The sequence below is a fragment of the Erpetoichthys calabaricus genome, chromosome 15 (genome assembly GCF_900747795.2).
Source record: "Erpetoichthys calabaricus chromosome 15, fErpCal1.3, whole genome shotgun sequence".
In the NCBI taxonomy this organism is placed as follows: Eukaryota; Metazoa; Chordata; class Cladistia; order Polypteriformes; family Polypteridae; genus Erpetoichthys; species Erpetoichthys calabaricus.
The window spans coordinates 12,404,843-12,417,894 of NC_041408.2; the positions used below are offsets into that span (position 1 = coordinate 12,404,843).

Here is a 13,052-nt window from a genome sequence, read left to right on the forward strand (position 1 = left end):
TGTTTTTTATCCATTTGCAGACTGGAGTAAAACAGCCACCAATACAAAGAAAGTCAGTTCTGATAATTTGGGAAAATCGTTATCGTCCAGCTCCTTTGGATCCTCTTCAGCCAACTGGCAGGCCAAATCCAGCTTCAACCCCTTTGCCAGGCGAAAGGGTAAGACAGGTAATGTCTGGGGGATATGCGGTTGGAATAGAAATGAGAGGCTCAGCTTCTGTCTTATTCAGTAGGAGGACATGCAAGTCAAAGGAGATCACACAAATTCACGCCAAGATTTGACCGCATTTCTTGAAACTTTTCATTATATTGTGTTTAGAGGATGAAAAGCCCAAAAACCTACCTGATATATTTATAAGTGTGTGTGTATGTGTGTGTGTATGTATAGACATATACAGTAATCCCTCCTCCATCGCGGGGGTTGCGTTCCAGAGCCACCTGCGAAATAAGAAAATCCGCGAAATAGAAACTATATGTTTATATGGTTATTTTTATATTGTCATGCTTGGGTCACAGATTTGCGCAAAAACACAGGAGGTTGTAGAGAGACAGGAACGTTATTCAAACACTGCAAACAAACATTTGTCTCTTTTTCAAAAGTTTAAACTGTGCTCCATGACAAGACAGAGATGACAGTTCTGTCTCACAATTAAAAGAATGCAAACATATCTTCCTCTTCAAAGGAGTGCGCGTCAGGAGCAGTGACTGTCAGAGAGATAGAGAAAAGCAAACAAATCAATAGGGCTGTTTGGCTTTTAAGTATGTGAAGCACCGCAGCACAAAGCTGTTGAAGGCGGCAGCTCACACCCCCTCCGTCAGGAGAGAGAGAGAGAGAGAGAGAGAGAGAGACTGAGTTTGTTTTTCAGTCAAAAATCAATACGTGCCCTTCGAGCTTTTAAGTATGCGAAGCACCGTGCAGCATGTCGTTTCAGGAAGCAGCTGCACACAGAAGGTAGCAACGTGAAGATAATCTTTCAGCATTTTTAGACGAGCGTCCGTATCGTCTAGGTGTGCGAACAGCCCCCCTGCTCACACCCCCTACGTCAGGATCAGAGAAAGTCAGCGCAAGAGAGAGACAGAAAAGTAAGTTGGGTAGCTTCTCAGCCATCTGCCAGTAGCGTCCCTTGTATGAAATCAACTGGGCAAACCAACTGAGGAAGCATGTACCAGAAATTAAAAGACCCATTGTCCTCAGAAATCCGCGAACCAGCAAAAAATCCGCGATATATATTTAAATATGCTTACATATAGAAGCCGCGAAAGGCGAAGCGTGATATAGCGAGGGATCACTGCATTATATATTATTATTATATATATATATATATATATATATATATATATATATATATATATATATATATATATATATATAGTTATACTACTAACTGTGCTAGCCATCAAAGATGGATTGAAATCTAAATAATCAATGTAGACAGTTTTAATGTTTGCAGTGCACCATTTATTGGAATGTATTTCATAATGTATGTAGTGATAAAATGCATTGCATTTGTCATTCCAACAGATGGCGCATCACTAAGCTTTGCATTCATAAATGCATGTCTATTGTTGGAATGACAAATTCTATGCATATGTGTCTGTTACAGTATATTCCATTTGGTATGGACTTCGTAAAAATAGTGTTAATGTCTGTTGGAATGACAAATGCAATACATTTTATTACTACAAATGTTTGTGATGCTCCATCTGTTGGAATAACAGAGACAAAGCAACCGGATGGACACACTTGTCCTTTTATTTAGGGGTATAATGACTAAGTGTATTTTGTGTCATCTATATCCACCAAGTACAGACAGAATTTATTTATATATAATGTCTTGGTATTTGTAAGTGTATATGTACAGTATATAATATATGTACAGTGATTAGCACTGCCGCCCCACAAGTGCAGTGTTCATACTTAAGTTTGTATTTGTATATATTTGTACAGTCTCTGTGTCTACATATTTTTTCAGGGTTATTCCACGCTTTCTTTTTTTTTCTTTCCCCTAAAATGTTGATTGGTGATTCTAAATGGTCCACAGATCAAGTGCTGCCCCATCCCTCGTTGCCTGTTGCAGTTCACATAGTGATGTTGGGATAAGCTGTAGTACTTGTGACCTTAACATCAATTACACAGGTTTGAGAATGAAGTTTCAGTCCTTTTCCAGCAGCCATTCCACCTGCACTTCAGAAGAGCCCATCCATCTGAAACTGAGCATGGTCAGGCCCGGACAGTCCTCTGGATGGGAGACCAGCCAGGAAAAGCTTGGCTTGCTGCTTGAAGAGGTGTTGATGAGGCCAGCAGGGAGCTCTTACCCTGTGTTCTGAATGTGGATCCCAAAGACCCAGCGCAGTGACGGGGGGACACTGTGCTATAAAAATGGCACCGTCCATCAAAGGAGATGTAAAACCGAGGTCCTCACTCTTTGTGGCCAAAAAAAGATCTCTGGGCTCCTTCATACAGAGTGAGGTGTGTCCTGATGTCCTGGCTAAATTGTCCTAAACGGTCTAGTCATTCTGGCCCCCTAATCAACCTGTTGTCTCTAATTGGCTAATCTCTCTCAGCCTTTCACCACCTTACAGCTCATGTGTGGTGATAATACTGGCGCAAAAATGGCTGCCGTTGCATCATCCAGTTGGATGCTGCACATTAGTGGTGGTTGAAGTGGCTCCCCACTCTCTGTGTAAAGTGTGTTAAGTAGTGAGCAAAAACCGAGGTCCTGACTCTGTAGTTAAAAGTCCCTGAGCATCCTTCGTAAGAGTAACATGTATCCCAATGTCCTGGCTAAATAGCTGTCCATGGCCTAGTCATTCTAGACCATTAATCATCCCTTGTCTATGATTGGCTAATCTCTCTCACCCTTTCACCCCCTAACAGCTCATGTGTGGTGAGCAGACTGGCACAAAAATGGCTGCCGTTGCCTCATCCTGGTGGATGCTGTACATTAGTAGTGGTTGAAGTGGCTCAACACTCACTGTGTAAAGCACTTTGAGTAGCTAGAAAACACTAGATAAATGTAAAGAATTATTATTATTATTATTTAAAACTATATATGGTGTATAATATGTGTATGTTTTAAATAAATCTGTATATTTGTATGACGTTTGGCCATGGTCAAAGCAAAATTTGCAGTTACCATTGTTTTATGAGCTACAATTACTTTTCTGTCTTGTTTTAAATGATTTTTTACCCAAGAGGCACATTTTTATTTGTACTCGGTGATTCCCATGAGACCCTCTCAGAAACTGCTATAAAGTTATTTAAGTTGACATAATAATTCCGCAGCTAATTTAGCCAATTTTTACTTTTCTTGATGTTTGTGGTGTAGATGATATCGTCTACAGTAAATGCTACCAAAATTCAGAAGTGGAACCTTTATAAAGGTAAATCAGTTTGTCGCATTGTTCTCTATGCTTGCCGCTTGCACTTCCAGGGAAGGAAATGTGTTTTTCTTTTTTCCTCTTTAGACACACTTCGGTCTAATACACAATATACAGCTTGATGTGCACTTCAAATGTTCCGGATTGAAGCGGCTACAGGGTCGCAATCAAACGCTTGCTAATGCAAATGCTTTGGCGAAATCATTTCTTTGTCTTCACGTAATTAGAAACATTTCATATTTACACCTCTCAATAGTTTTCTTACTCGCATCATCATGGCTTTCGCTCAAGCTCAGCATTTAATACACATTTCCACAGTTGGTGGTTATGCAACACCCATTATCACTTCAGGAACTTGGATCTGATTTTTGGACCCCTCTCTTCTATCTGTCATGTCCTCATAAACTTTTATTTGTTAACTCAGGTTTTCTCTCACATCAGATATTATTATGTGTTACGTCAATTGGCAACTAGAAATCATATGAAGATAGAGGGACGCTAGTGCCTCTCTCATCATTTGTTATTCTGGTAGCTCCAAAAGCAGATCAGCAGTGCCCCCGTGTTCTCTACCATTCTCTTTGTGGGCAAATCCACAAAACAGTCTCACTGACGGTAGAAACAATGCTGTGCAGTATGGTGAGAGCTGAGACATTGAGACTTCAACTCAAGTCACCAGAAAGTGCTCCACTTTGCATGGGTCACAGTTGATCCCAGTGTGAAATGCCAGGGGTGTGTTCCTGTAGATGACGCTTTAGTGAATCTGCTTCTGAGAAACCAGATGTCACATATTTGTGGCTGACCAGCAGCAGTTACCACAGTGTGCAACCTGGGATAAGTCATTGCACTATTCTACAGCATTACACTTGGCATAGTCGGCAGGATTTGAACTGTGAACAGGTGAAGTATAGTGGGGACTGAGAGAGAGAGAGAGAGAGAGAGAGAAAGCTCAGTTGATGTCACTAGGAAGCGCTCTGCTTTGCATTGTTCACAGTCAGTCTCTGCACAAACAACTAGGGGAGTTCTCCTTTAGCTGACGCTTTAGTGAAGCTGCTTCTGAGAACCCAGATGTCACATGTTTACGGCTGACCACCAGCAGTTACCACAGTGTGCATCCTGGAATAAGTCATTGTACTATTCTACAGCATTACACTTGGCGTAGTCGGCAGGATTTGAACTGTGAACAGGTGGAGTATAGTGGGAACTGAGAGAGAGAGAGAAAGCTCAGCTGATGTCACTAGGAAGCGCTCTGCTTTGCATTGTTCGCAGTCAGTCTCTGAACAAACAACTAGGGGAGTTCACCTTTAGCTGACGCTTTAGTGAATCTTCTTCTGAGAATCCAAATGTCACAAGTTTGCAGCTGACCACCAGTAGTTACCACAGTGTGCAACCTGGGATAAGTCATTGCACTGTTCTGCAGCATTACACTTGGCATAGTCGGCAGGATTTGAACTGTGAACAGATGGAGTATAGTGGGAACTGAGAGAGAGAGAAAGCACAGCTGATGTCACTAGGAAGTGCTCTGCTTTGCTTTGCATTGCTCATAGTCAGTCTCTGCACAAACAGCCAGGGAAGTTCTCCTTTAGCTTACGCTTTAGTGACGCTGCTTCTAAGAGTCCTTGTAACATTGATGCCGTGGGGTCGCAGCTGACCACCGGTAGTTACCACTGTGCAAAATATGTGATCTGGGAAGGATTGTGTTGTGATTCCACAGCAATACACTGGCTGTTCTCTAAGGGTGCTTACTTTTGTGAAAGATGTCAATGGCTTCTAATAAGGTAAGCATTTTTACTGAACAGGTCTTGCTTCAGTATCGTTTTTTTTTCTGTTGCAGTTTATCAGACCATGGAGGACAGTTCATTTCATATGTCTGGAAAGTGTTTTGTTGTAGTTGATTATCAGTATAAGATTATTAGTAAAGAAGATAGACTAAGAAACTATTGTGATGTGGAAAGTTACCTCTCGTGTTTTGACACCCTAACTTAGAAAATTTGGAGTAGACAATATCCCGGGTAGAATTTTCAAAAAATATTCTAAAAAAATTTGTATTTTTCTCTTTTTCCAACACTAAAATTCCAGCCGATAGAAGGAAAAAGAGAACCATCCCCTTCTGTCTGTTGATCCCAATTCTTGTAGGATAACTAATGATAAAACATGGAATCAATTTAGGCGTCGACATTTGGGAATCGTTTAGTTAATACGACTTGCTGTGAAAGACATGATAATCAAAGAAACTTCATTATCATGACGAGATGCAGATATGGTTATCCAGTATCCCATCCACAAGATTGGCTTCCCAGTTTTTGGTCTATAGACTAATCATTTATACAGAGTAACATCGAGAAAAGCAGAAAGGATTTCATATGATGTTCATTGATTTGGAGAAGACTTATGATAGAGTACTACGTCTGAGGTCTGGAAGTGCATGAAGGACAAAGGAGCACCAGGATGAGGTTTGTTCAGGATATATAAGAGGGATTGAGGACTCAAGTTAAAAGCAGTGTTGGGGTAACAGATGAGATCTGAGTTAGAGGGGGTCTGCACCAGGGATCTTCTTTAAGTCATTACTTCTTTGATCTAGTTATGGATGTGTGGAGTCATGGGATAAAAGACCAACCCCCATGTTTCAGGGTTTTTGCTTATGACATGTTGTGTAGCACCAGAAAGAAAGAAGTGGAGAAAAAGTTGAAAGAATGGAGAGGGGCTTTGGAAGATAAAGGGTCAAAGATAAATAGGAAGGAGACAGGGGTTTAATTGTAGGAAAATAAATGGTGAAACGTACAATCAATTTAGACATCAATATTTGGGAACCATTTAATTGATACAACTTGCTGCGAAAGACATGATATAGCAAAGAAACTTCATTATCATGAGGAGATGCAGGTATGGTTATCCAGTATCCCATCCACAAGATTGGCTTCCCAGTTTTTGGTCTGTAGATTAATCGTTTATACAGAGAAACATCGAGAAAAACAGAAAGGATTGCATATGATGTTCATTGATTTGGAAAAGGCTTATGATAGAGTGCTACGTCTGAGGTCTGGAAGTGCATGAGAGACAAAGGAGCACCAGAATGAGGATTGTCCAGGATATGTATAAGGGAGTGAGGGCTCAGGTTAAAAGCAGTGTTGGAGTAACAGATGAGATCCGAGTTAGAGGGGGACCAGGGGTCTTCTTCAAGTCATTACTTCTTTGATCTGGTTATGAAAATGTGGAGTCATGAGATAAAAAACCATACAATGTACCCCCAACCCCTCCCACTATAGGCTTTGAATTAAAACAACACAAAGACCAAGATAAAGATTTGGGGATCCACTCCCGCATAGTGTAAGGTTTATACACAAAAAAGGCAACAAATCTCAACAAAGTAATCATCAAAGACTGAGTCCTGACAAAAGACTGACTGAAGGATAGGAACGGTCGGGTTTTATAGGTGGAAGGCAGGAAGAGGTGGGTTCTCAGGGGGAAATGTAGTCAGTAGGAGGGTGTGGACTGGAGTCGGAAGTGGGAGGAGCTCTAGATGGGCTTTCCTTCTGGTGATCTGTGGAAGAGGGAGAGAAGGTGTTAATGTAAGTAGTCAACCCCAGAATCTGTATCTTACTCCCACCTAAGCCCTTAGACTGTCTCCCATGCGCACATGTGTGACAATACATAACCCAAATCCTCATCGTGTTTTCATTGTCTTCTGAGATCATTTTGAACTAATTAGGACTATGATGCTACCCTTCTCCCCTGCTTACAAATCTGCTTTACACACTTTTGCTTCAGACTTTCAATACTCAAACTTAACCTGCTATTTAGTGATTGCAGTTTTTATGGAATATGGAAATCCAGAAGATGTTTTGATGGCCAAGATGAGAGTTGTCCTCAATGAAGATGATTATATATGGTGATCTGAACTCTCCTTACTTTAACAAAATTTCTTACTGTCCCTCTTAACTAAACATCTTCATAAGGCTCAAACAAGACAAGCGAGCATGCATTTCATTCACTAATGCGTAACGCAAGCCAAGTTTTTATATTGTGGTGGGCTTCATTTTGGGAGGAGATGAATGGTACACTGGGGTGTTAACGGTCACTCATGACAGTGTAGTGCTAAAGCAGAAAACTATCTTACTTATTTGCTACAGGGCTGCTTTGAGAGGGCCTGACCAAGGTGAGCGGTTGAAGCCAGGAGTTGTGACTACGTTGTTGAGACCACCAAAGAAGAAACATGATCCCACCACTTTGTAATTTGGAATAAGGATAAGCTCACTGGACTGATTATGTTGCTCTTGCACCATGTCTGTCTACATTATGCTGATAAATACAACCGTGCTTACCAGGTTTCTGAATGCCATGGAGAAAAACTGTCACCAGGACTCAGTGGGCAAGACTCTTGAACTTTCTGTTTCATATTTTTCATTTTGGAGAAACGTAGGGAATTTATGAGGATGCACCTGCAGGACTGACCTGGATATGAGTTATGGAGGAAATGTTTCCATGGAACATCACAGATTGCACTATTCTTTCTAAACATGGGACTTTGTGCCAGTCATACTTTGTTGGATTGGGTTGCAGAGGAATATTCACAAAATGGTTGTATGCTCATTTGTTTCCTATAAGGCAGCTATTTGCCAGTATAGCCATCATGGACACTGTGATGAGAGAGATGGATGAAGGGCCGTCTGATTTTAGGGACTACCAGCAATAATGCAGCGTTCCACTAAATGAACCTGAAAAGAAACTCTTGCTGAGGTCCTACAACTGTCGTCCTAGCTGGAAAGAGCAAGCGTATGAAGATAAATTGGAACATTAGCAGCAAGAATTAAACTGTAACCAGGTGAATCTGGCGGGGCGTCAAATAGAGAAATAAAAAGCCTTATCTTCCTGAAATATGCACATTATTTATTCTTAGGAAGACCAAAATGTTGTGGAGCAGATGTGGACCAAATATGGACTAAATACTGCATGTAAATGTTTTAACATGAAGTACTAAATTATGCCAACGCGTAAAATGTATTCGTGATTGAATTTCACATCATCAAATGTATCCAGTTTCACAACACACTGTAAATGGTCATCAGTTTTATATTCCAGTTTCAACTGGAAGTCTGGATGGATGGTCAACTGACAATAATATTTTGTTCACTTTGGGGTCAATAATTCTGAATACAGAAGGAGATTGCTGTATGAGAAACAAAATTTGGGTTTGATACAACTATAAATTGAAAATGAGAGGATCTCAATGCTTGCTGCTGGGAATGGCACCCTAAAATATGTGGGTGTCCAGTCTTATCTCAGACAGGATCGCCTGAAAGTGTATCTTCTCCTGAAGGTTCCAGTGAGAGTAATAAAGCCTAGCCACACCGTTAAACAGGTAGTGGAACTGACTGCAAAATATTTAGAGAATCACTAGATTGATTAATACGATAGTGACTTTAATATGGTGTGTTTATTTGAAGATGTCCATGTGTCAGATCTTTGCAAAAGTTTTGAAGCCTTTTTTTTTATTATTGAAATTGAATTAAATGCTAGCGAGGAATCACAGGATGCCTCCAGTGGATCAGTCTTGGGAACTATAAAAGAGATTCCAGCCTTATAGACATGGCAGATCAATTCACATTTGCAGTGGTTCTTCCAGCCCCATTTACTGAACATTAGAAGTGCCGTGGACATTTAACGGAGTTGGGTGTAGTTTATCAGACCATGAAGGACAGTTCATTTCATATCTGTGGAAAGTATTTTGCTGTAGTGGATATTATCATTAGTACAGAAGAACAACTAAGAAACTATCATAATATGGAACTTTATCTTGACTGTTTTGCCACCCTAAATTATTTCACAGGACTATCCCATGTTGTACAATTTCAATTTCTACCATAAACACCAATGAGAATTCTTTCTACTTTCAGATGACCATTAACCAGTCATACTGAACTTGGTGGTACCGTTATAAACATTAAACGAACATGCTGCCCAAAAATGATATGTTTTTAATATATTACTTACTCCACATATTTTGTACTGACAGCTGAGAGAAATTTTCAATCCTGTGTTTTCATGAATGATGGAGATGAAAACTTTATGCTATTATACAATACAGTACAACAATAAACAATGTAAAAAACATCCATGGAGAAAAGGAAAAACAAAAGATCTCACGTTACTTGGGTTGTACAATCCACAAGTCTGATATCCAGTTGTGTGCTTAAAATGTGCAAAACACTTTTTTTTTTTTGCTAAAATCTAAAATAGATTCTTCCGGAATAATCAGCCCAACTCATAAACCGTCTTCGACTCTTAACAAAATGAGTGAGAGTGGACAGGCAGATGTTCAATTCAAAAAGGTATTCCTAGATGACTTGTGCTTCCTGTTTATAATGTTTAAACAATCCGTGTCTTTACATGCACTTTAATAACCCGGTTATTCAAAGAATCCTGGTTTCAAAAATTCCATGTGTACGCTTATTCTGGTTAGAGAAACAAGAATATCTGTCTCTGAAAAACCAGGTTAACACATGTAGACTTCTCCACGAGTACCCTGGTTAAGTGGCCATATAATCCTATAACTGGTTTGTATTTCAGAATTTTTGTAGACTGTACATTGTTCTCTATTAGCCTGCACATTTTTTTTTTGCTTCACACCCACGTATCCAGCTCTCGTGTGTGGAAAATGGTGGAAGAATCCACAAAGATACATTTCCTGAGAGAAATGCAATGGCAATCGCACTAGTCCTTCTTTGGGCTGAAATACTCTGCCTCAATATTTTAGAAATTGCTAAAATTATGTTGATGAGCCAAACGTACGGTGCTCATCTCAGCGGCACAATTTCAGGAGACACAGGCTCCATGCTTGTTTTCGAACTCACGGTGGCCATTGATGAAGTTTAATCTTTTTTGTTTTTTAGCACAAAGGAAAACTCCATAAAAGGACTTGCACATGTAAAGGGAGATTTTAAAGAAACCAGGTTTCCTGCCTTAACTGGGTTACTTACCGTCTTCTTCTTCCTCCTCTTTATCTTTTCCCACTTCTATGTGGGATCGATGTGTTTGGCCAACTTCCTCCATACAGCATGGTCCCACACACACTCCTCCCTAGTGAGGCTCTTTTCCTTCAGATCTTCCTGTACTCCGCTTAGGCCTCCCTCACTTTCTCTTCTCCTGGACTTCCATTCCCATCATTCTTTTGCCCACACATTCTATGTCTCTCCTCATTACATGTCCATACCACTTGAGTCTACTTTCCTGTCCTTTCTTAGATATCCGTCCCACTTTTATGGTACCTCTGATTGTCTCATTTCTTATTCTGTCTTTTTTCTGTCCACACATCCATCTCAACCTTCTCATTTCAGCCACATCCAATGTCTTCTCCTGTACTCTCTTTACTGCTCATGTCTCAGCTCCATACATTGTTCATGGTGTTACCTTCTTCTTTTTTCTCTTCATCTTTTCCTTCTTCTGTATTGAGTCGATGTGCTTGAGCAACCTTTCCCGTACACCTCAGTCCTGCACTTCCTCATCATTCAGGCCCTTTTCCTTCAGATCTTCCTTTATTTTTTTTTCATCCACCTCAACTTTGTCCTCCCTGGCTTTCTCTTCCCCTGGACTTCCATTCCCATCATTCTTTTGCCCACATATTCATTGTCTCTCCTCATCACAGATCCACACCACTTCAGCCTGCTTTTCTGTCCTTTCTTAGATATCTCACCCACTTTTGTTATACCTGTGATTGGCTCATTTATTATTCCATCCACACAACCGTCATGACATTTTTATTTTTTCCACATCCGACTTCTTCTCCTGCGCTCCCTTTACTGCCCTTGTTTCAGCTCCACGACTTACGACTAGCAAAAAAGAGATTTGTTTTTTTATGTTGTTAGCATACGACTGGCTGACTTGACTTTTTTGTAGATTATACACAATTAACATGAGATTTTTTCATGAATTTTTTAATAGTATTGGTATGCTAATGAACTAGCCAAAAGATTTGGAATAGCAAACTGGGAGAAAAGATTTTGTCAGAACCAGAAAAAGGACACAAAACCGAGAGGTCAACCACACCATTGCAAATATACAAAATACGAGACAAAAATCGAGGTTGAAAAAAATAAGGACAAGGATTAAAGAACCGGAGTATTCAAAAGTTAGGGAAGGCGTTGGTCACCCATAAAACATGAGCTTTAAAATGTTTTGGCTACAAAGCACTTGGGTAAGTACCATAAAAAAATATGATTTTTAGATGTAGTGTTCCTTTCTATTATTTGGAATTCGTCACAATAAGCAGCTGTACCAACTGTTTTACCTTTAGAGTAAGCTGGAGGTTATTAGCTAGTTAGGTATTGTAACCACTAGGGTGCACCACTGAGTCCCAAACCACAGACACAGCAATACCCAACACAATTTGAGGTTCAAATTAAACAATTTTTTTATTCAACAAAACCCCTTCTTTTCCAGAACACCAGCAAAATACACCATTCACGGTTCTCTCCTTCCTCCTCTAAGAGTGTTGCCCGCTGCTTCTTGACTCTGACCTGACCTGAAGTGAGGTGGTGGGCTCCCTTTTAAAGTTGACCCGGGAACTGCTTCTGGTTTCCTGTCCAATTCCTCCAAAGCACTTCTGGGCCTTTAGGAAACCAAGGTAGTCCTCCTCCCGGCCCCACCTTTTGGTGGTCCCCAAAGACCCCAACAGGGCTAAGTCTCCAGACTTCAACTCCCGTGCCACCCTGTGGGTGTCCTGATTGGGTTTAGCTCTGAGGAACTCTGCCACCTGCTGTATGGGGGACTAAATTACGCCCCCCAAACATTCCTTTACGATCTGTTCTCTGGGTATGAATCCTTCCTTTATGTCCATCCCTCTGGGCAGTTACAGGTTATATACACTAATCAAATGTAATCATATAACCCATGATCTGGAGGATACCATATTATTATTATCTTGCATTTTTTAGGATTTATGAGTCAAGGTAGCAGTCGCCAAAGTCTGAACAGTAAACAAAAACTTGTACCATGAAGAAGCCTGAATTTGAAGTTCATGGGGAGAAAAGCCTAGAAGACTGTATGGAAGCAGATAGTTAATGGTTTTAGGAGGAGGCGCTATAATTAAAACAGGAGTTTGGGACACACCTAGAAGAACACTCACTGCACTGTTAATGTTTGTTGTAGTCAGATGTGTGATTTTCTTTCTTCTATCTAGAAAGCCCTTGGGAGTTGGTGAGGCGAGCCTCTAGGGCATTTTTCTTAGAAAAGGATGATGTACAGAGTTTTGCTGTTGCAAAGTCTAAAGAAAAGCCTTCAAATGTGAATAGACACAACTCTGTCTGTTCATATACTGTAGTGGAAAACATGGTGTGTGTGTGTGTGTTATTTCTTTTTCTTGTGTTAATATGTAAATATGTAAATACAAATCCAAACTGATGCTGTTAATTGTTCCTACGGGAGGGCCTTCATTTGAGCCGACAACTGGTGTGATTTAGAAATTGTTTCCTTTTATAACTGAGAAAAAGGCAATGTGACTGGCATTGAAATTTTGCCTCAAGAACAAAAGAATGTTTTTTTTGTTAAAGATTTACTGTTCAAGTGTGTGTCGTATTCTTTGTACAGAACTCCTGCCTAATACCTGTTTCTGGTTCAGTTATATAATACATTTGATAATTTTGTTGAAATATTTGCTATTTTTTTAACTTGTGTCATTTT

The 13,052-nt window shown here is 40.2% G+C and overlaps 1 protein-coding gene across 17 annotated transcripts in view; it reads left to right on the forward strand.

The window, feature by feature from the left end:
- Positions 1-13,052, forward strand: part of adgrg6 (adhesion G protein-coupled receptor G6) — a 193,136-nt gene that overhangs the window by 171,129 nt on the left and 8,955 nt on the right. For 12 of the 17 annotated variants that reach the window (XM_051919519.1, XM_051919518.1, XM_051919523.1 and 9 more), the window contains one exon: positions 21-167. In XM_051919519.1, the coding sequence (XP_051775479.1) occupies positions 21-167 (147 nt within the window). Of the gene's footprint in view, positions 1-20; positions 168-3,328; positions 3,384-7,507; positions 12,248-13,052 lie in introns of those variants that run through there. The other 5 variants (XM_051919516.1, XM_051919514.1, XM_051919515.1 and 2 more) reach the window with 5 other exon arrangements.